At 42.7% G+C, this 23796-nt stretch overlaps 2 protein-coding genes across 2 annotated transcripts; one reads left to right on the top strand and one right to left on the bottom strand.

Annotated features, from left to right (window-relative positions):
• Positions 1–2539: 2539 nt before the first annotated feature.
• Positions 2540–22933, bottom strand: LOC6553484. The gene is given in 6 exon segments (XM_026977982.1): positions 2540–2817; positions 2876–2982; positions 3047–3245; positions 3389–3648; positions 21286–21999; positions 22834–22933. Coding segments are annotated over 6 exon segments (1512 nt in total). The 3' UTR covers positions 2540–2685.
• LOC6553486 (36.4 kDa proline-rich protein) lies at positions 5264–20340 on the top strand. Its single transcript, XM_026977989.1, has 8 exons — positions 5264–5369; positions 16894–17074; positions 17136–17223; positions 17377–17716; positions 17784–18004; positions 18173–18523; positions 19813–19893; positions 19971–20340. Exons 2-8 carry the CDS (start codon positions 16916–16918, stop codon positions 20132–20134), a joined length of 1404 nt encoding a protein of 467 aa, XP_026833790.1. The 5' UTR covers positions 5264–5369; positions 16894–16915; the 3' UTR covers positions 20135–20340.
• Positions 22934–23796: the final 863 nt, after the last annotated feature.

The following is a 23796-nucleotide window of genomic DNA, read 5'->3' on the forward strand; positions in this document are numbered from 1 at the left end:
GAAAGAGTTATTGAGTCGCTGGGTACCTCTCTCACGTACTGCGGCATGACCAATTTCAAAAGTGAGAACCAATTGTTCTTAAGCTCACATAAAACATTTAAACTTAAGTAAACAGAGAAACTGCTTCACCGCGGTCATTGCCTTTCTGCTCCCTGTAGTTTGTAACTGCTGTGACTATTACCCTGCCTTTTTTATTTTGTGGGTATGTATTTATGACCGAAATGAAACAACGACTTGTATCCTTTTGCATATCAATATATTTATCGGTTTTCTCATATTATCGAGTGTCTTGACACATATTTTTACTGATACATGCAATATATTGGAAACTCCCTTGCGGAAATACATTTAATGCTTTTTGTTAGACACTGAGATGTTGAAAAGGTAAAATTGTACGAAGTTTTGGATTTGTAGGAGTACCGACCGGCCATGTTCCTCATGAGGGTCTGTATGTATAAGTAGGTTACACGGGTATATGTTGTTTATCGTGTATAAGTTGTATAATAATACGAATACCATTGTCGTATATAACTATAGTATTTAAGTTTGCCTCTTAAGGCATGCAGCAATATTTGCCCAACTGTTTTATTCCGTATTCTATATTGCAATGAGTTTGTATTGGCCACATTCACGCACACACTCGCACGCACACATTTGTTATCATATTTTGATTAAACTTCATAACTTTAATACCTGATCATTACAGTTTAGTTTTAATTAGTTTAGCTATAATTGCGTAGTGGTATGTTATTTGTTCTCATATTATGTGTATATCGCGTGTTTAAATTTCACTTAATAACCCCATCTTATGCAAATGGCGACAAACATTTTTTAAATTCAAATTTAATGCTCAACATTTAACTACGTAAACAACACAACTCATCGCTAAGGCTTAACCATCTAAAGGAAATTTGTTAATTCACTAAATAGTATGGATTTGCATAGTTGATTTGCTATGTGTTCAACATTCAATTATCTATTTTATTTATTTATTATAAATGTTTTCTGCTGATGCAGCTGTTTTTGTGGTTATTAAAAGGCTAGCGTCAAATGTTTTTTCACACTAAACGCTTGGAGAGGCAGGCAGTTAAATTATATGTATATTTTAAAGCGATGGATGCATTAGGGAATCGAGCAGTAAGGGTGGTGGTAAATTAACCAGCAATCAGATGCTGTGAAGCATATAATAGGCAGCAAACAATTGTTCGAGTAATTTATGCACTCAATTGCACTTTCATGATAGCTGCGGCTTTTCGAATCTGTTCCTGATTTGCTTGTACTCAGATATGTCAGATATATGTATATGCACTGTGTATCGGTGGGTGTGTCAGTGGAGTTTCAGTGGTAAAGAGGGGTTCCATTTCTGCCACTTTCATTCGCCGGCTATTAGTGGCGCCAATTTAAAGCAGTAAATCGAGTTGGATTTCTATGCAAAAATAACATAAAAAGGATAAGGGAGTCTAGCTCTCGTAAAAAGTTGTAAGCTCGTCTAGGTTTTCCTTTGGTCTCTTGTGTTCAAGTGTTTGCAATGTGTGTTTGGGTCGAGGGATTATAAAGCTACAAGGTATGTATGTACATTGTACAACAACGAATCCATGAATGCACACATCTCAACCGAACATTTGAAATGCACATTTGCAGGGAACTTAAAGCTGAACGTTTCGATACACACATAAAGCATTTGTTAGTTACTAATAGCTACTGGCAAATAGGAAATCAACAATCAGATAGGTTCTAGGATATGGGGCTTGGTGTTTCCTTAAAAGGTGTTAGGAGTATTTGCTCACACCGATTGGGAATATTTCCCTTATATTGTCTAACTAACATCTAGGCGTGGTGTTTATTCAATACAATTTGATACACTTTGGTAATAAGTATAATATAATCAGCTAACGGCTATCGACCAGTACTTTACCTAAAACAAACTCAAATAGGTGGCGAAGTCAAGCCAAATCAAATGGTTATCAATTTGTCATTAGTCATCTGCTTCGGAGTATCTTTGGTTACTTCACATATGTATGTATATATTCCATATTCCTTGCTCTATATTTATGTGTATAATACTAGGCGCAGTTTCTTGTAAGTGGTACATACAAATTACACAAAGTTTGGTTTGATTCTCGATTTGATTTTTGTTCATCGTCTTTGAGCGCTCCATTCACTATTTTTTCAGTAAATATCTTGTGTATTTTATTTTGTATTTTTGTAGGTATAACACTGTATTCATCTCAAAAGTTCATTAAAATAAATGCCTTTTAGTTTGTTTGCTGGCACTCCAGTGCCGAAGTGTTTGTATCTGATAATGTAGTGTAAATAGTTCCTTGTTTAGTTGGTGGTGGGTGGTGGGGTCTGGGTTTAGTTAGTAGTTGGTTAGTTAGTTGATTAGTTTGTCTTGGCTTGCCTTTGAGTGTTGGCTAAAAGAAGGGCCGAAAGAGGTTTGAGGAACCCGCTCCAATGGCGGAGGAGTTTCGAAGAAGCTGTTCGGAAATTCGGAAAACTCTAAATCACTCCGGAATCACTTGAAAATTCGCATGCGAATTCAGCACATATGCATACACATTTCGCAGGACTTTAATCCTGGGTCCTGCGTCCGTGTATGCTGCTGCTTGTATTGGTATTGCTATTAGTTTTTGGGCCCTCTCAAATGACACTCATGCGACGCCTGCCATTTCCGGTGCCCTCGGCTCAGTTGGCGTTGGCCAGTGTCTCATGGCACACCTCCATGTAGTCCGGATCGTGCATGATGCCCTTTATCATGTCCTTCAGCATTGTGTAGCGTGGAAATATCGGATACATCTTCGAGCTGCCGTACTCTTCCTGCGTGTTCAGATACGGATTAAAATACAACGTGAACTTTTCACCGGATGCCACTCACCTTCAACACACGGATGAGGTGTCGCAGTCCCAGATACTTTTTCAGCAAGCGGTACAAGTCGTTTATTAGCTGCGTATTCTCGTGTTCGATTTGGGCAGTTGTCATATCTACGAGTGCATTTACCTTAAATATTTTACTTAAATCATTGGACTGGGGTCTGACTTCACTTACGTTCCAATCGCTCCATCCGCTCCCGCCGCTCGGCCGCCTCCTCTGCCAGGCGTGCGGAGGTCTTCACCCCCTCGCCCGACTTCTGGGTCTTCTCCATGATCGAGCAGGCCCGCATCACGTAGGAGGGCACCGTCTCCTGCTTCTCCTGCCGCGGGATGTCCACCAGAGTCCAGTACTGGGTCTCCAGGCGGATGACTTCCTGTGGGCGGAATGCTGCTTAGCAATAGCAAATAGCAATAGTAGCAATAGGCTACTAAAGATTATCTGTGCACATATGTTAACTTAAGTGCATCTTGTAGCAAAGGGTAGTGAACATGTTTTGAAGGCACACTTTTTACCGACCTTAATCATCAGCTTGAGCATGGGATAGCGTTGGAAGATGTTGCGCTGGCTCTTCGAGTCGCCGTACTTGTTCATGAGGTTGATCAGGGCTTTCTTGGCGGTCTCGTAGGACTCCTCCAGGCGGAGGCGCAAGGATCGCAGGCGCTCGTTCGTCTCGATCACCTCGTCCCGCGTCATTCCACTGGGCGCCCCCTCGTCCTTCACATCCTGCACGATTCGGCGCACACTCTGCGTGAATTTGCCCACGAAGTTTGTGGTTGCTAGAGGGCAGAAAATATAAATTAAACTGTTATTAAACAAAATACGTAGTAAAGTATATTTAATTGTACGGAAATTGCACGAAACACTGTCATTCATTATTCGGAATTTCAGTAGACACGTGCATTAACCTTAATTAATCTGCGATTCATGCGGAAATTGTTCGGCTATGGGATAGTCAAACTATTATGCCATGATGAAATCGCATTGAACGAGACCATTTTTTATTAAAAATAGATTTTTTATCCCTGCTTATTTTTTTCTCTTTTCCCTTCCACTTCGGTGGGAATCGAACCCGCGACGAAAAACTTTGTGGTGCCGCAAGCGAATAGCGCTAACCGGAGCACCACGGCCATTGTCATAACGTAGATGTCTTACGTTCGATTTCTTTGCGTTGCGTTTTGGGGCTCGAGTATAACAGCGCAATATCTACAATCTACATCATGGGGACATTTTGGAAAACATTTTAATTTTATTTCCTTTTACTTTTTTTTAGTAATACCTAAAATTTGACATACGTGTATGTATGCCTTAAATTATAAAAATACTAAATAAAGCAGTGTAATTTGTGTTAACTTTCTACAATGCAAATGAAATAAAAACTAATATATAAAAACTAATAATAATCAATATAATAAATGTATAATTTATATATTAAGAATAAGGTCGTGTAACGAAGCAATTGTATAAATTTTATTAGTGTAAAGGTAAAGGCTATAAACAGTATTTTATTGAATAGGATAAAAATATACAGTTTGTGTATGGAAAATTACAATAAAAAAAAGAAGAATTTCTGCCTTTTAATTAACATTAATAAGTAAGAGCAAAGTTCGAAAATTTGTTTAGTTCCAATGGCGTCATAAAATGTCTTTCAGAATTTTCATTTACTCGAAACATCATTTGCATTTCGGTTTTTATTGGTCGATGGGTCTACATTTTCACGACGCCCATAATGGCAACGAATGGGAAAACTCCAGCCGCGATTGAAAGCCGTTTAATGTTCATTTCGTTGAGATGGCGAAAAGTGCAATTAGCATTCGTCATTGTCAGTCCGTTTCTGCGTCCGTAAAGTCATGCAAAACGTGACATATCTCAGTCCCCCGCCCGATTCATATTTGTGTTTTGGGTCGTGCATTCAGAAGGGGCTCGTTGATGGCTGATTCTGGTGGTGACTTGAAACGCGGCGAATTAGTCGGCGCTGCATCTATCTAGATGTGAATGCATTGGGATACATTCTAATTGAAATCCCGGCCATCTGTGGGTTCAGACAGAGGCGTTCCCTTATGCGGAAAGTGCGCTGTCAGTTTCTAGCCGTGAATCAGAATTCCGGCATAAAGAACCCGCATTGTGGGTGTCTGGAAAACTCAAATTGCCGCTGGAATTACTGCGACCAAGGACTTTGGCCGCTGTCGACGATCGTGACGTATCCACTTGCAGAGACTCAGATCAGTCCCCCATTATATTAATAACTGGTCTGGGACTGGTATTACAATGGATGTATTGTTGTCTTAAGAGAGTGCTTAAGAGCACAGCTTGTTCGCTCTCATTTGCTTATTAAAATTTTGCTTGGCTCGAAGTTTATACATATAGTCGTATGCCTAGCGGAATATCATCAGTGCAAAGTCGAAAATCTGGCGGTAAACACTGCTGCGTCGCGATCCGCGAAAAAATACATAAAAAACCAAAGCAAAACAAAAAATTAAAAAAGAAAAAACAAATAAAAGTGAGCACAATATATGATAAAAAAAAAGAAAGGAAAAATAACAAACGAAATATATATAACGCATACATTGGTATATGTAGACATATAAGTACACACATCGCGCCGAAATAACTTTAGAATAAACAGAACGCCAATTGAACTGAAAATACATGTGCTGAAATTAAGAGAAATAAAGAATAGCTCTCTAGAACGGTTCAGGCCAGTGAGAAATTTTGAAGTATTTGGCAGCTATTCAGTTGAATCTCGAGATCGCAGCATATGTTTGTCCATTGTCCATTTACGCGATCGGAACTATCTGCGAAGCATGAGCTTTGTGAGCGCTTTGCCTCATGATTGGTTTATCGGCTTGGCATTCTCACACCGAGCCAATGTTTATCGACTCGCTCTCGACCAGTTGGCCTTTTGCTCGGCTTGTGCTTTTTGCCAGTGCAGCAATTTCTGAAAAATCGCAAATTATTTTTGTTTGTGTTATTCAACCCTCTCCCTCGCTTGTCTTTGGTCCGAATTTTGTCAGTACTCCGCTATTTAACCTCTCTTTTTGTCGGCGTGCATGAAATTCTAGTTTTCGAAGAATTTTTTTCAAGATAACTTAGTGGTGTTTCTTATTGCCCCTTCTGATGCATGCATGCTTTAATAAAGTAAAAATATAAATATTTATTTCTTGATAACACCACTTAAAGAAACAGAGATTATTTAATTAGCTTGTCGCAAAACATGTGGCACTCTCATAATAAAATGTTTAAATTCGCCGTGGAGCAATCTATATTTTTTAAAGAATGTTGTATGTTTCCTTGAAGAAAGCCACATTAAAAGATTAATACATTGTAGTTTTTATATGTTAAACTTATACTAAAATGGATAACATTTCGTAATAATAAATACAATTTTTTTTAAATAACTTTTATTAGCAAATGGCTTACGATTGTTTATATGTTAGATAGCAATCAGTCAATTAACGAAGTACTGCCGTTCCGAACTAACGTGGTAATATGCATACCCTTCAACAATTGTAGTGAAATGTTTTTATTTGAATCACGATTGTATCTCTGGCTATTGCCATTGATCAGAACAGCCGTTTAGGTGGGAAAATACATATTTCAGCCAGTTAAACTCGTTTTTCAGACTGTTCGGATGCAAACTGGATCTGTCCCAGATCTTTACCCATATCTCGAGGCTGAGGACCCTTCATAAGTAAGCCGCTTGCTCTGTTTCACTGGCTGGTCGACTGAACTGACTACAGTTCATAGCTGGTGATGTACTATATCAGTACTACTTATTCGGTAGATAAAGTGGGGCGATGTTGTTGGGTGTCGGGTGGTGGGTGGTGGGGTGGTAGGGCTAGAAACTCATTCGACCTTCCCACGCAACCCACTGATATCGGTGAAAGCGACAGCCGACAGTTTGTTTGACTGCCGGGCGGAGGAGAGACGGCTAATGAGCAAAACGGCTTTTGTTTGTCTTCTTGGCCCCAAAGTTCCCCAACGTTGCTCTTCCTCGGGCTTTCGGCTAAACAGAGTACCTGCGTAAACCAGTTTTTGCTAATTTGACAAAACACAAAGCAAACAAAATGAAATATAAAAAAACGCCGACATATGTAAGCTTTTTGGTGCGGGGGTCTGGGCACAAATATGCTGTTTGTCTTTGGGCTTTTGCTGCTTTTTTGAGAACGAGACTGAGACTAAGAGCACATAATTTCCCCACCAGCAAACGAAACGTGTCGTTGTACTGCTCATTGTCTTCATTGGAGCTGAAAGTATCTGTAAGATTCATTTCGGTTCGCACATAATTAAACATCTTCACGTGTCTACATTTGCGTGGGTGCCCCTTTGATGGGCAAATGATTCAAGTTCAACCATTTTAAGATGGGGAACCCCTCCTTAGGTTTGCACTACATTTTTATTTGATTCGTATTAATTGGTGATTCCTCTTCGCTTTATTCATTTTCCGATAAAATAATCCCTCTTAGCAACTTGCTGACGTCGTATTACCCTTTTCACTCGAAGACTTTGGGATTTCCAAAATACTTCGGCTTCCACTGATATTACTCATTGCTCAAACACGGGTCATGAATCTTGAGTCTTTATAACTTGCCCATGGCTCATCGTGACTACTTCCCAGAACGCAAGTGTTCTTATAAAGAAGGCAGTCATTAGGGCATCCTATGATATAGTTAAGGCACCGGCAACCGTTTAATTGCACTGCTTATATTAAATTTCTCTAAGCCCAAAGCCACGGGCACGCGTCGAGAATTGAGGTTGGGTGGTCACCTACTATATTTCCCACGACCCTTGTGGTTTGTCACTCCTCTTACTCACTTACAGCTGCGGTGATTGAAATCATGTTTTCAGAGGTACGGAAGCCAGGAAATTTCTCGTTTTATGCACTGCGAACTCGTTAGAAGTTATATTTGCACTATGTTTTATAGTATGACATGTAGCCTATACTGAAACTATGACGTAATCCAATTATTTGCATAGCTCATTTATTCGCCCGTTTCTGTTCTTCTTTGTTTGTTTTGACTTTAATCATCACTCTACTTGTCAACGGCGTTTGATTTTCATTCAAATACCAGTAAATTTCGAGCACCTCAGTAAGTCGTCAATTAAAATTCTGGCTTCCATCGCGTCTAAGTGTAAATTGATCGAAGCATTTCAGCAAATTTGTATAATTAAAACGACAAATTAATGGTTTTAGGTTGAATAGGTGTTAGGTTAAAGCTCTAGAGACGAAAATGAGTGATTGAGCTAACCGACTCCGAAATCCCAATACGCTAACAATACAAATCGTTATATAATGCTGTGAGCTAGTTTTATTTTTGCAAACCGCAGACACATTTGTTGTTCAATTAAACTTCATCTTTTCCAGAAGTTGTCTTTTAATTGTATAATTAGTATATCATTGTGAGGGCGTAAAACCACTGATGAGTTAATAAAAACAGGTATAATTTCACGAAACGTGTGCCATTTACATCTAGATAGCGATTTATATATCCGCTAACTAATGAGCAGCCATTATTAGATACACATACATTAAAATTATGAATGGGTTCAGAGTTTCGGGGCTCAAGAAAAGATCACTGAGTATTTGGTCATGCTCAGTGGCTTAGATGGTTATTGTCACGAGGATGAGATCATTAGTACCTATATAAAACTCATGAACAATGCCTCTGGCTGACTCTCTCCCAATCATTTTTGCCACCCGAGCTCATCGTAATTACCATAAGCCATTGTCTGCACTGGGAATCCTGATGGCTAATCACACTGAAATATGTTGAAATGCGAATGATTCATTGCGAGCTTGCATGTATTTGCAGATTTTTGGCCACGCTTCATATGTATTTACCTGCAAATGTTCGAATTGTTTGTCACACTCGATTACCGCTGACCTTCCGGCGGCGGACGTGAATTTATATGCAAAGGGCGTGGCTCGACCCCGCCCATCAATAACACAAACTAAACGTCTCGACCTCGCTAATCCCGGTGGCACGTGCCATTACCAGCGCTCCCAGCAAACCCGTAACCAGAAATGCGAAACCCAATCCCAATCGCCATCCCCATCCCCATCCCCATCCCATCTCCATATCCATCGCAGAAACCATTGAGTTTGCTCAGCGTGTTTTAATTAGTTCGGGATGGCAAGGACTAGCTTGGCATCGCAAACGCTTTGGTTTTGACTAATTGACCGAATTTGGGGCGGTTCTCGGGGGCACACCTCTGCCAACACCCCCATCAATCATCGAAAAGTCGAACATTTCGACACGCCTCTGATTTATTGAAGTCGTGCAACGTGCCCCTGCATTTGGAATATAGGCAGCTGTAAGCTGCAAACTGCATTTTCATGGCAGCGTCATATGGCTGGCTAATCCTTGGGATTAGTCACCATTATAGTGGTTGACAAATGTCACCTCAAATGGAGCACAGTATCATTGCTTATTTATGGCAGAGATCTGATGAGCTGATGAATAGGAAATAAGAAATGCTAAAGCTGTTTAAATATTTTCCAACAAAGTAAACCGCATTAGGCAATACGAGATGAGCAATGCTCTTGCTCGAAGGGTAAATAGGTTGGTCTCACCTGTGAATAATCCACATGGAAACCTCAAGTTAAGTAGATTTTAAGCCACCATTTTTGTTTTGGCCAAGTTACCACATTGGACCACATCTTGGTCAAAGTTTGTGGTCATTAGACTTTCGGTTATGGGTCTCACACAGGAGTCCACAGATACTAACTGAGTTTTGGGGGCCACCTAAATGGCTTAATCAATAAGCAGCCACAACTCCGGGATATATCCGGTCAAGTTGGGGACTTAGATTTGACCATAAATTCGGGGCCCAAATGACAGCTAAAGTTTGTGCTCGAAATGCCAATTTGCGTGCTGTTAAATTGAATCGAAGCGTCGAATTCAATTATTATTTGAAAATTTCCAGGTTTAATGGTGGAAGAAGCGGCTCCTATTTTATGGAAATATTTAATATGCACTACGGCGCATTGCCATAAAGCCACATAAAATTTAATGTATGAGTGTTATGGGCCGCAATGGCAGGGAAGAGGAGAAAGTGATGTTTGCCTGAGCCTGGCATTTTCATTAAAACTTTAAGTCACTTTTGGTGCCGTTATTTGATGCTACTATTTTGCATTATTCAAGAAACTGCCGCCCTCGCCGCAGTTGGGCAAACACAAGCTTCTCAGAGAGGCCCACACACACACAACTCGCATGTGAGGAGGTTGCAAATCCTTCGGATTCGTCCTTGTCCTTGGCAGTGTGTATGGTAGGCCCGACAGGCAGCACAAATAGACGTGTGCCCAAATACACAAACAAATGCGAAGCAAACCAAGCGAAGTTCTCGCACGGCACACATGGGACCCGAAAATCGGAGACAGGAAGCTGGAATCAGGATGGGTCGGGATTGGATCCCTTTTCTTGGCAAGTTGGCCGTTGAGCCACCGTTTGAACTTTGGCATTCAGAGCAGCGACGAAAAATGTGCTCGGATAACGAGGAGCGGGCTAAACAAATATATTGAGGGTCATATCCATACGAGGAGTGACAAAGGACAGACTGCCAGGGAGTCCAATTGAAGCCGCAGTTTAGCAGCCGCACAAATGCGGAAGCGTGCAGCATCAGCAATAAGTAGTAGCCATAACCAACAGTGAGTAACGGCAACAGCGGCCACCATAATGGCAATCTGTCAGCTCTGGCCAAACTAAACAATGGCCGCAACACTCACACACATACGCACTCACACTCACACTCACGCGGAATAGAGAGGATAACGCATCCAGCCAGCGAGACAAATTGACAGACAATTTAGCTGTCAATTGTGCGTTGCCCGCCCGGTCGACAGTTGAACCAACATCCTGCCATTCGGCGAAGGACATTGTTAGGTTTGCCCCACTGTTAGAGAGGTCAGGCCCATCCACAATACTTAATTCCAGCTTGAAATTTATCAATGACGTATGTTCATATGCAGGTATAAATGGAGTTAAATCCAATTTATTTGGAAGTCACAAATCAATTTCAGAATTTTTGTATACATGATTTGGTGTATGCTCAGGCAATCAAAACAAATGTTTTCATTCTCTATGCTTAAAATAATACGAAAGCCATTCGAAATAATTACTTGTAATTAATTTCACTGCAAGGAATATGCATCGTAGTATTCTACAAAGTTCACGCTCACAAAAAGTTTTACATAAAACTCAGTAAGAGTACACAGCATTTGCGAATCTGCGTATTGTCTTTAATCCGAGCAACAAATGCAAAGCTCGCAGAATAAAAACGGCGATTTGCCGGATGACAGTTGAGTCGATCCGGCTGCAAGTGCCCTCCGCCCAGAGTGCTGAGGGCGATGTCGCCGGGACAAGGAATACTCCTTTGTAAGTAGCTGTAAGCACAGCTGCCTACTGAGGGGCATTTATCATACGCCGCGTGGGCCAGGCGTTGACATAACAATTAAGCGAATTGGCCGTGTTTAGCGGAGGATGGGGTGGCATGGAAAATACCTGGTCTAATAATCGCCGGCTTCAGTTATACTTCATAACGACAGCCTGCCACTGACATTTACCATTCCTTCCCCGACACTTTGCTGCGCCCAGGATATTTATGTTCTTGCCACTTCCTCCTGGCCAAGACATTCGGATCCCGCTGGCTGAGTGCATATAATTTCGCTGGCTTTAGCTTCAGCTTTGCCCAACTTTTGCAATTAGAACTGCAGCCAAGTAGCCAAGTAGCCAAGTAGCCAAGTGGTTGCTCACAAAGTGCCATCAGCTTTGGCGGCACTTCAAGTGGTTGTGGAGCACCAGCTCTTCCAGACCACAACTACCTAATGCTTGGCAGACTGGCACTTGTTGTGCTTTTAACATGTTGATATTGTTTTCCTGGCCACCCAAGCCCCACCCACTTCTTTTGATCTCACCTCCTCCTTGTGCCCGTAATTTTCGCAATTTTCGTTTGCGGCTCGTGCGGCTGTCACATGGCAAATCTCGAATGTCGGGCATCTGGAATGAAGTTAAGTTCCCATGAATGTGTCAGCCAGTCTGTTTTTGTTTCCCTCGTTATTGTGCCTGCTTGTTGCCATCAGCTAGGACCAACCAGAACATACACGACAAAGCCCAATGACAGTTGCGATACATGCTGCTCTGGCCATCCTTTGTGCGCCGAAGTCCCTGATGGATGTTGAAAGAGCCAGCTACCTTGATAAGCAAGTTTCGATGGCCACCAACATCGGCCAGCCCACACAGGCACTTGACTTGGGCCAAAGGTGGAGCCAAAACACATTTCTCGATGCAACGGATCACTGAAACGTGTCTTTTAGTGCCTTCTTTCCTTCATCTCGGCCAGATGTTTTATGGAAACACATTGCAATGTACGACCCGGAATGGGCAACAAAAACATGACAGAAATGGGGAAAAACATTTTCCACTTGCATTGTTTTCCACTGGTTGATGATGCCCCACTTTGCTCTGTGTGTGTGCGAGTGTGCGTGCCGCATAAATTTCATTTTGAACAATAATAAGAAAAGTTGGCTGCCGTTGGCCTGCAGGGCAGGCTTCCAGTCAGATCAAAATCACAAACGGCAACAATGGTGGTGTTTTTTGTGTGCATTAAATAACAAAAACACCGAAACAAAAGTTTGGTGGCGAGGACAAAAAAAAACAGAGAACGAAAAAGGCGGGCGACAGCAGGCCAGGGCCATGTTACGTATACGCACCATTGAGCGGCCAAATCGCATTACGCATTCGCCATGTGGTCGGTGCAACCTTAATTACAATCACCCTTGCACTCGCACAGCAGGAGTGACCTACATTGATCGCACATCGACCGGAACATCACAATTATGCAGCATGCTTCGAATGGGTTTGCTTTCATGTGGATGCCACCACCTGACGGCATCTGCATTCTCTTGCCGTTGCATCTACGTGACTCCCGTGATGTGTGACACTTTGACACTTAAATAGAGCTGGGGAAATGTGCATGATAAGTCTGTCTTCGCTTCTGTGGCGACGCCATGCTCTAAGCCAATTAGGCGGAACAAAGTCAACCACATCTAACGCCATCGCCACGTGTTGCTCTGGCATAAGCAATTTATGAGGGAATTCTTGCGAAGAAAATACTATTAGGGCGAACCGCAAACACTCGGTACGCACAAAAAGTATTAAAAAACTAAATAATCATATTTGGAGAGGGGATTTACTCACAATTTTTTGCTGATCATTAGCATCGGCGTCATGATGAGCGTACCAAGAAAAAAGCCAAGCCGTTTATTGCGTATTTTTAGGTCAGAGCAAACAGTCGATTCAATATGGCACGAGGCCAGTCCCGATTGAAGCATCTTCTTACCTCGCTGCATGTTTTCCCCACTGTGTTTGCCTTTAATCGCATCTGCAATGAGTTTTCCGGCTTTGATGAGTTTGTGCTTGCTCGCCCGGGGCCAGAAACCAAATTTCCATATCAATTAGCAGCCCTGGCTCCGATCGAACATTTACGGATGTTTGCGCAGCCCCACCGCTCAAGTATACCCTATCTATACCTGTATTTGAATAAATAACGAAACTAACGAAATCTGATTCTCCGCGCCACTTTATGGCTTTGCCCGCTATCCAGTTACTGGCCAGAAAAACAAATTATCTAAAGGAGGAGGCCACGGAACATGTTGCTTCGACGACACTGGGCAGTAAAACTTTGGGCTTTTTGGTGTCCGAGCAAATTGATTTTTTCATAGAGATTGGTTATCAATAAATTACTTTTACGAGTCCATAAAAATTCATTTTTGTGTTTAAGGCACAATAAAACGATGGTTTGAAGTACTCGGGCGATAAGTATGTATGCATCTCTGAATATTTATTTTCGTTTTGCACTTTAGATATCTGAAATCTTGTTTAAATGGGCTGCAAGTAATAGCATATTTCAAAAAATACTATACAATTTTACTAAGATTTGATAGAGCTATACTGGAAATATTTTCCATTTATTTTCTCTTATAAATAAATAATCTTTATGTAGTCAAATTACTTAGTAATTTAAGATTTTTAAAATATTCAGATAAAATACCTAGATGGCTCCAAATCGATTGTATATTTTAAAACATGTCTACTGCCGCCCAAAAGCATTTGAAATTTTTTCGTGGCTTGCCTTGAATTCATTCTTGCTTTTGGCCAGTGTAATCGACCTCGTTGGCAGCTTGTCGGCGACCCGAGCAGGAGGTGTGCCACACTTGGCTGCCCACATCATCTTTTCGGGGCCACAATGGCCGCACTTACGGGCAGCGACTCCGTGTTCCGGCCCAGGTCACAGTTCGCCCGGGTTCAGCTGGGCTTCAGGTGGCCGTAGGTTAAATTGCATTCGCCCGTTGCCGATAACTTTCTAATGAGTGGTAATCGACGTTCGGCTTTATGTGTGGCCTGTTGAATACGGACCGTATATGGAACAAGGTTTGCCACCGGTGTCGATGTGGGTGGCAGGATTCGGGAGAGGACTGTGTTGTGGCACATGCTCTTCAAATTTAATTTGCCTTTGTGAAGCGCCACAAATGGTCGCTGAGGTGAGAGCTGCAAGGACTTTGCATGTAATTATTGAAATTGTCAGTGGACACCAATCGTGCTATGAATAATGCACCATTGGGCTTCGGCTTAAAAGCGCCATATTTCATATGGCCTGTCAGTGGTTTTCCTTTACCGAAATATTGATGGTTTATTCCCTTTTTTATCACATCAACTAAATCCAATTAGGCAGGACTGCCACTTATTCAGTTAACCGTGCTAAAAATATACCTCATGCAAACTAGTACCCAACATATGGCCCAGCAAATTGTATTAGTAAGGAAAAAAAAACTAAAAATAATACAAAAGTCGACAAGCTGTCAATGCCCGAAAATTGCGGTCATTGTAAAAAAACATCCGAACTGAATATAGAACATTTCACAGAAAACCAATTAAGTGCGAATTTTTTGGTATCGTTCCCACTGTCAGTGATAATATTTAAATTGAATATTTAAAAGGAATTCTATAGACAGTAAAGAGGAAAGCAGCATGTGAGCTTGTTGCTTTTATTTTCCATATATTCATATTTTTCCATTTATTCATATTTATGATGCGGCGCCTCCCGCTTTTGTTTCCCTTTTTTGCCAGCTTGTTTTCCATGCTCATTTATACATCGGCCACTTGTGGCACGCTCGAATTGCCTTTTTTGTAGCAACAAATGGGGGCGGCTGTTCCCCAACAAACTTACAATTTCCGTTAGCTATTCACAAATTCGGGAATCGAGTTTTAGTGCTGTTCTTATAGTGCAGGTTCTTTTACTCTTGCCGGTCGTGTTCTGACCCAATATTTTCAGCTTCAATAAACAGGGCTACTTGTGTGGCTCAGCCCCCCGTTGCCCAGGATTTGGATAAAACTGCCTGTGTGTGTGAGTTGGGGATATCCCCAGCACAATGCATTGCAATATGGAGTATATGGAGTTGCATCGGCGAATCCGTTAGCATACTTTTATGGGCAACAGCAGCTGCCGGAAGAAGGAAATGCATTTTGCCAAATTTATTTTGGTTTATTCGCATTGGGTCTGCCTTCCGTTTTCCCCCTCTGATTCATAGCAAATTGGAGTTTGGCAATCACCGCAAAATTGTTGGACAAAATATGCAAACAGTTTTGTAATTATTACGTGCAAATGAAATTATGCAACTCGTCAGTGAAGTAATTTTCAATTACACATGCACAACTTAAAAGTCCGATTTTCATGCGGAATGTTGAGTTTGATGGAGGGCTCGGGGGATTTATTATGTACCATAGTCTATAAATCATCTGCCTAGCCACGCCCCTTCGTTTCCCTCCAATATCCGCTAGATGGACTCCTACGGTTTCAGGTTTTCTCCCCAGCTGGTAAGGCAATGCTTTTTCTTCTCTAATTGGTTGTCTTGTTAGCGCTTCCCCGCTGTTTCAAATGTTCTACTTAGTAAAGAAAATGATCCGACGAGCCACAAACCACGAAAAGGGAAATAGGAATCAACAAAATGTTTACTTTGATAAGGAAGTTTCATAAGCCAATAATATCAGAATGAACATTTATTACTTATAAGTCAACAACTACAATGTGTACCAATGATTCAAATGCTTTTTGACCAAGCCACTCTGAAAATAGCACAGCTGTCAGGGAAATTATTGTGAAATTACGTACTTTTTCATAAGAATTCTAAATAATTGTATTGTTATTTTATCTATGACGTAGAAGCTCAAGATATTTTGTTTGCCAAAGTGAAGGTATTCACTTATCGCAGCTGAGAAAATGAGACATCGCTGTATTATCTCACTTATAAAAGAGCACATTTAAGCAGTTGCTGCAGTCTGATTGCAACATTCGAAGAGTAAGAACACAATCGGAAGTAGTGGAAATAGAATTTGTATCGATTAAGTAGCCGGTTAGTTGCAGCAACAGAAATAGCACAGAAATAGTGGGCCTTGGAATATTAAAAGGCTAGAGTGCTTAGCCATTGTGTGCGGTGTCGAACAAGTTTTTCCGCTTGAAAACGCTCAGGGAACAGGACCTCATTGGGTTACGACTGGCAGCTTGCGAAGTGCCCGAGAAAAAATAAAATAAATATAAAAGGAAATAAAATAAAGAATCGGGATGGCGAGTGGGGGATAAAAAGCAAAACAGAAAGCCAACGAAAGTAATTCAAAAGTTTGCCACAGAGCAGAACGGAGCAAAAGCCAAGAAAAATTGAACTCAACTTGATGTCTAATTTAAAACAAACCCCAAAACCAAGCCGGGGCAAACCGAGCCAAGCCAGATCCTGATCCCGATGCTAGAAGCCAGAATCCAGAAGCCAGAAGCCAAAACGATACCGCAACAAAATTTACAACTTCAAAACTTTGCCAACGGTGGTTGTCCTGCCTGATGTGTGTTTGAGTTTTGAGTTTCAGGGGAATGTTATTTGTGTTTTTTGGGGGGGAAATGGCCAAGTACAAAATTGAGATTGAACTGCAGGAACAAAGTTGAACTAATGCACAATCTTTGCTGGCTGCCAATTGCAGACCCGCCAGCCAAGCGAAGGAGATGAATCGAACTTCGCTGTCCAGTGGCAGCACCAGCCGCAGACTTCCGGCTCTCTTGTTTGTCCTGCTGCTCTGCCTTGTGGCCCGGACCACCGGTCGTCCTTCGACAGAGGACGAGAGCGACTTGGCCATCATTCCGCCCGATGCCGACAATGTGGAGGTTTGTGTTCGGGTCGAGCTGAAATCCAATCCGGCGTTCCTAACAATCTCCCTTTTGGCAGATCCATAAAGTAAAAATAGTGAACGGTGTCATGCAGGAGGATCATCCGGTTATCATGTATAAGGAGGACTTCGTCAGCGAGGATTATGGTAAGAATAGTGGAGGAACTTACAAGTATATTGCAAACGAAATACAGAATTTCATTCAAATGTGCCATGCTCTGACTTTTTTCTACCGCATTTATGTTTCAGAAATCTGCCACTGTAATATGCAAATGTTTAACAATTTTATCTTTCGTATAGATCCAACCAAAACTGAATCGAGTCCTAGTCACCACAAGAAGCACAAGCGGACGCGTCACCATCATGCGAAGCAAGTAATAGAAAAGAAGGAGGACCAGATCCTTTTCGACATTCTGCCCGACAAGCCGATCGTCCTGGAGGAAGACCTGAAGGCTCTCCCGCCCCGCAAAGTTGAGGCTGCACAACTGGCGGAACCCATCAAGGAAGAGTGGCTGGCCAAGCATCCCAAGAAGTACCATAGTCGACAGCGACGACAGGCTCCTGCAAATTATGAGAAAGTCCTTCAGTACTACTACAACCTTCCCGAAATAAAATTCGTGCCGCCATTATCCTATCCGCAGTAAGAGGAATGCAGATGCAGTGGCATGGATAAGCCCTTACATGATTATTTCCCCAAACCATTTCAGTATTCGGTATTCGGTGAAGGGTAAGAAACCCCATCTGGTGGGGCCTTCGAATCGTAAGAACCAGGGCCAGGAGAATATCCCAACACCAGACATAGTTGGTCCTAGAGGTGAATTCGATTTGGTACACAATTCAAATCCAGAGGATGCGGATTTTGCAATCTACAACCGTTCGTCGACTACCACTCCAAGGCCAAGCTTTCAAGTCAATGATAGCGATTTCGGTAAGTTGAGTTACACACCCTCAATTTTTTAAGTACTCAAAATGATTGGGCTCATTCGGAATGTGATTCACATAGGGCTTCGCCTGCTAACCGCCACTAAATTTGCTCTCTCTTACTATCGCTTTATCTTTCCAATCGACCTGACCTCTTACCAACTTTTTTGAATAGTGACGTTGGCACCATCGGCACCATCGGCACCATCGGCACCATCGGCACCATGGGCACCATCCGCACCATCGGTACCATCGGCACCATCGTGGCGTCCACCGAACAAACTACCCCGGCCACCACCCACCCGGAGCCCCGTTGTGGGACTCCCCACCATCCGGCCCAATTCAAGGCCGCCCCCACCGTCAGGGGTGGCTTATAGTGAGCCCAAGGTCAGCAAGTGTGTGTGGGCGATCGTCAACTGCTGCACGAGCGAGAGCAAGAAGGTGCGGTACAACTGCTTCGAGGAGTTCGGATGCCATGGAGCCTTCTGGGACATCAATCCGTGTGCCGATGAAGGCGTGAAGCAAGGTGCGCTCACCAAGGTCCTGGACGCCTTCCAAACCAATGAGCACTGAATTGATCCACTGACGCAAGCTTAATTTATTTTAAACAGAAATTAAGTTAACGCTTTTGTAAATATACACCTTTCGGCTTAGCATTTTAGATGCATTAATGTTTGCATAACAATATTTCGAATCTTAAAGCAGTATCACTAAAATGCTGTCATAAATAATTAAACCTTTTAAATTTAATATTGAAGAGTATCCAAATGCTGAAGAGCTATGCTACTTATATTCGTTACTCGTATGGATAAAGGCTAAGCTCAATTAAATGTTGATGCCTTGCACATTATCCTTAGCCATTAATGTAATGTGCAGATTACTAAGCGTGCGTAGATACGGTAACGGGTATCTCACAGTCGGAACACTCGACTGTACCATCCTTTTATGTTGTTCTTCCTTTTATTAAAGCTTCCATAACCCGGTGATTGAGACAACTAACAGAGGGTTTGGTTTCCAACAGCTACATACATTTATTTTTTCAGCTGCGCTGTCACTTATCGCATTCATTTCGTTACATCCAAAAACCAAATTAAAATTGATCCATTTACTCTTACGACTTGAATATGTTTGCTTAATTGGTTGCCAATCGAGTGTCCAGACATGTAATCCGCTCCCAATTCAATTGCAATTACACAATCCCTTTAGCCATATCAATTAACCAGCTGCCAGTAGTTCACTGGCCATTGATGCCATATCTTTTAATTGGCCGTCTATAACGTGCCGCAGAACACAATTTACACCTGCAAATCCAATTGCAGCTGGATTGCTTTGGAAACACACTGAAGGATATAATTATGTAGCTTGTTCCTCCATAATTGGCACATGCATGTAGAAGTACACAGAACGAATGATATAGTGCGAAATTCACTTAAAAAGGAAAGATTTCCATCCTATTGGGTAATCTATAATATATTTTTGCTCAGTAACTTTTTTCTTAAAATGTGTTGTTTCCTGGGCTTCAGTAACTGGAAATTGCAGATACTTATTTTTATGAGTTAATCAATCATAATATCCTTAAGTATTAGATTAATGAAACTAATACGTCAACGTAAGAAACTAATTATATATCGCGGTGTATTGGCTCCAGCTGCGGTTGTTCATTAAAGCCCAAACTCAATAGCGTTGTTCATTAATGGAGCTCACAAACAGAGGCTCCCAATTGGCGCGTGCACACAAACATAGTCATACACCATCAAGCACCCACCAACTTGCACCTTAGCCCATGGTTTACATGCTGATGCCTCTTAATTGCAGCTAAACTCGTGCCCCTAGTCGGATTCTCACCCCCCGTGTTTACCCCACCCATACGAGCCCGTCGTCCGTCCTCCAGGAAAGGTAAGGCTGGCGAAGCAAGCCGCAAAACCCACGTCCGCCATTCATAGACCGACATTCGAATCCCGCTTCCCTTGCAGACGCCTTCCAGTTTCCCCAGGACATCGGCTACCAGGAAAACAGCAACTGCCAGCGGGCCTCGAGGCTCTGCTGCGCCCAAAGAAATATTGGATCCCAGTACGACTGCTTCCACCACCACGGCTGCAGCGAAAGCATCTCGACCATTGTCTCCACCTGCTCCTAGGAAACGGGGATGTCTCTGAGTCCATATGTGTCCACATATGCATTGCAAAGTTGCCTGCTTCACGAGCCTCGCGTTTCGATAGCCCCATTTGCACCCTTAGTATTCACGGATAAGTCCTGGAACTTACATATAAAATAATAAATACCTTCTAGTCGGCTATGCCAGTGGGGCTGGCCAAATTATTAAAGAATATACTGTATTGAACTAACAAACTCGGTGATTTTTATTTATAATTCAAGTTAACTCTTGTGCTCATAGCTTTCTGAACTTCAAAGGGGAAGGAATGACTGCTCTTTGTATAAGTTTTCTGATTGAATTAAGTTAAACTCAACACTTCATTGCAGATAAAATGGACAAATTTCGGAGTAATTGTTAACTACTGCAGAGCCAATTACATGTCTAGAAACTAATTTCCGTACAATTGATGGTCGCAGCTGAAGGTTTCCCCTCTCCTCATTTATTTCTTTTTCATAGACAGCTACAGTCCCTTACCCGTACACCTCTCGAAAATAGTCCTTGGAAAAGGAACAAAGCGGGACAGCGACAGCTTGACAACAAATCTCCGCTGAGTTAATTTGCCAGCCTAATGTCATTTCCCGTGGTATTCAGGGACCCAATCGCAGGACGTAAGGCGATTACGCAGTGCCACGCCCACCTCCCCTGTTTCGAGTTGTGTTCAGCTGAATGGATCCGTTCCTGAAGTATTTTGTTGGGGGCGGCTTACGTTTGGCAGGAATTAAATGCACAGCACTTGTTTTCCTGAAGCCTTTTTCGCGAAAAATCCATACCTATTTATATGATTTTGGCTAAAGAGACTTCATAAAACTGATATTTTTCGAAAATATCTGTCTTTGTGTTATTTTCCTTCGTTTTTTAGATATTGTAGTTTCCCCTTTTACGAATCCTTTAATCTTAGAGTCCTGCTCTTAGAGTCTTCAGTACTTAGAATTGCCATAGAATAAATTATGCTAGATAATTTATGAGTTAAAAAAAACATTTAAAGATCCCTAAATGGTTTACAAAACTCCTCTAGGAGAATTGCAAAAGATTTAAGTAATGTATAACCTTCAAGCAGCTATAACGATCTTGAAGTCCCAATACAGGCAATTTCAAAGTGCTTGGCGGTTTTTCTCAGTGAGTGGACTACTCACCGCTTCCGCTGTCGTAGGATCTGGTGGTGGAGCCACTGGTATTAGAGCGCTTTATCTCGCGTCGCCCCATTTTGCTTGCGGTCGGCTGCAGGTACTCCGGCTTCTGAGGCTGGTTTATCTGGTGATTGGGGGGCTGCAGATGTCGGGCGCAGTCCTGATCGGGTTCCCTAGACACGTGGCACGTGGCAAGGAGCGCGCAGGCCGTGGAGGCAGCCGCTCTGGCAACAGCCGAGCTGTACTGACCACCGACTGTGGTGCAGGGGGGCTGCTGCTGCTGGTGGTGGTGCTGGTGGTGGTGGTGCTGCTGCTGCAAGTTCAGGGACGGCGTGGAGACTGCGGTGCGCCCGCTGTGGTGCAAGGACGCCTGGGCAGGAGCGGTGGGCGGGAACTCAAAGTAGTTGGCCTGCAGATGATTGGCCAGCAAATTAATGGCCGGTTTCGTGGCCAAGCCGCTTGAGTTTTCCGCGTGGCTGGTGTGACTGGAGCTGCTGCTGCGCCTGTGCTGGTGGTTCTGGTACTGTGGGTGCTGCGGCAGTGGGTGGTGGTGCGGATGCGGATGCTGGGAATTGGAATTTGAATTGGAATGGGGCGGAGTGCTGCTGCTGCTGCTGGCGGGATTGACTTGGTGCGGCGTGGGCGGCGGCGGGGGACAGGCGTTGTTGATGCTGCTGCTGCTGGCGGAGGATGATTTGCGCAGTGATGATGGTCTCAACCCTTTGACAGGGTACAATGGGTACTATCGTCCGGCAACGCGTACCCAATCGCGGTGGTCACTGTTGTACCAAATACCTGGAATATATTAATATATTTGGTATATAGTTGGTTAGTTACCGCGTTTTATATGGTGTGTTTTTTGCAAGGACTTATTTCCGAGCAAATATAATTCTATTCAAAAGCCCAGTTAGACGAAAGGAGTAAGTTTCTGCTGAAAATGGGCTATAAAATGGGCTCTAAGGCAGCTCAGACTCGGCTAGACTTTACGGTGGGATCACTGACTTAGTTACTTTATTACTCAAACTCCAACCATTTCCACAGTATTTAATGACGATTGCAATGAAATCGAGGACTTATACTTTCAGTACTTTTTTGAATCTGCCGAAACGACTAGTTTCGACCAATACGAAACTGCGGACTGGCTGATCAACGCCAAGAAAACAGATTGTTTCGATCTTAGTTGTGCACCCCAACCAGACGTAAGGAACTATCTTTAAGCCAATGAGCCTTCTGAGGATGCTGTGAAAGCGAATTAAAAAAATAAAATTAAAACGTAGAATTTTCTCTGGGGTTAACATTTTATCAAGGAGGTATATATAACTTTTTTATCGAAACATGCATATTAAGATGCGGCACAATTGTAATTGTAATTGTAGCTTAACATTTCTCCGTCCGAGAAACACAGAAACTTAAGATTACAATAATTATTTCTGGTAAGCACAATCCCCAGCAATTTCATCCAGCACCATAGAGACTCCACCAAAAAGATGTGGAGAGCTGTGCTACGTAATCGCTATTGTGGCCCATCGATAAGCGGACATTAACTGCATGCACACGCAAAAGCTCACACACTGTAGCAGGATTTGGGCCAAAGTGCACTTAAAGCCAATTCCAGTGTGGACGCGTGTCCTGCATGACAACGCAGATTGCGCATACGCCCCGTTAATGTCGGCCATTAGCAACGCCATTTGGGACAGCTCGGCCATCGTCGGCGTCAATTTTGCCAAATATTTGGCACATGAAATCATTTTGCGCTAATAAAATTTTACGCCCCTTGGGCGGTCGGCCCATTGATTTCCTGTAAAACGCCAGCCCACAAAAACTAACCACACACTCGCCGTTGGGTGCCACATACCCAGCCACCACAAAAACAACCGCACGGTAATCGCCTCTAATGGCCGGGCATTAAGATTCACAGAGAAAGGCCATTAATATCTATGTTTGGGCGGCAAGTGCCAAGGATTAGTCGATGTTTGCCAATCAAAATTGATTAAGTCGCGGCAACAATTGAAAATTTAATGAAGCGAAGTCATGAAGGTCTTTCCGATTCGAAGAAAAACTAATTAGTTCCGCGGAGTATGGGGAATACATTTGCTTACCCAGTTGGAAACTGATTTTTGCTCCCTGAAGGGTTCACTTTACTTTTCTTCACAAGTCCAACTCGACAAATCATCGAACAGGCAATGCAATAAGAACCAGACATCGGCAATAGAATCAGTGCATATTGAATTAGGGGCAGCAATTGAGGGGCATCCACATCGTTGCCTGGCGACAGTTCAACAGGTTGCTCCAGGTTGCCGATGCTAAAATCAATTGATTAACTGGGAGCGCATCAAATCGAGTCAGCGACAATATATGTGGACTGGGCAAATAGAATTGCAGCTGCATCGGTGCGATGCACTATTGAATTATGGCCGGGCAACCAGCCAACCAGCCAACCAGCCAACCAGCCTGCAAGTCCCAGGTGGCAAATCAGCACTCGCAAATAAGGCAGATGCTCGCTCAAAGACAACTCGA

This window comes from Drosophila erecta, unplaced genomic scaffold, assembly GCF_003286155.1.
Source record: "Drosophila erecta strain 14021-0224.00,06,07 unplaced genomic scaffold, DereRS2 tig00000000-arrow-pilon, whole genome shotgun sequence".
NCBI lineage: Eukaryota > Metazoa > Arthropoda > Insecta > Diptera > Drosophilidae > Drosophila > Drosophila erecta.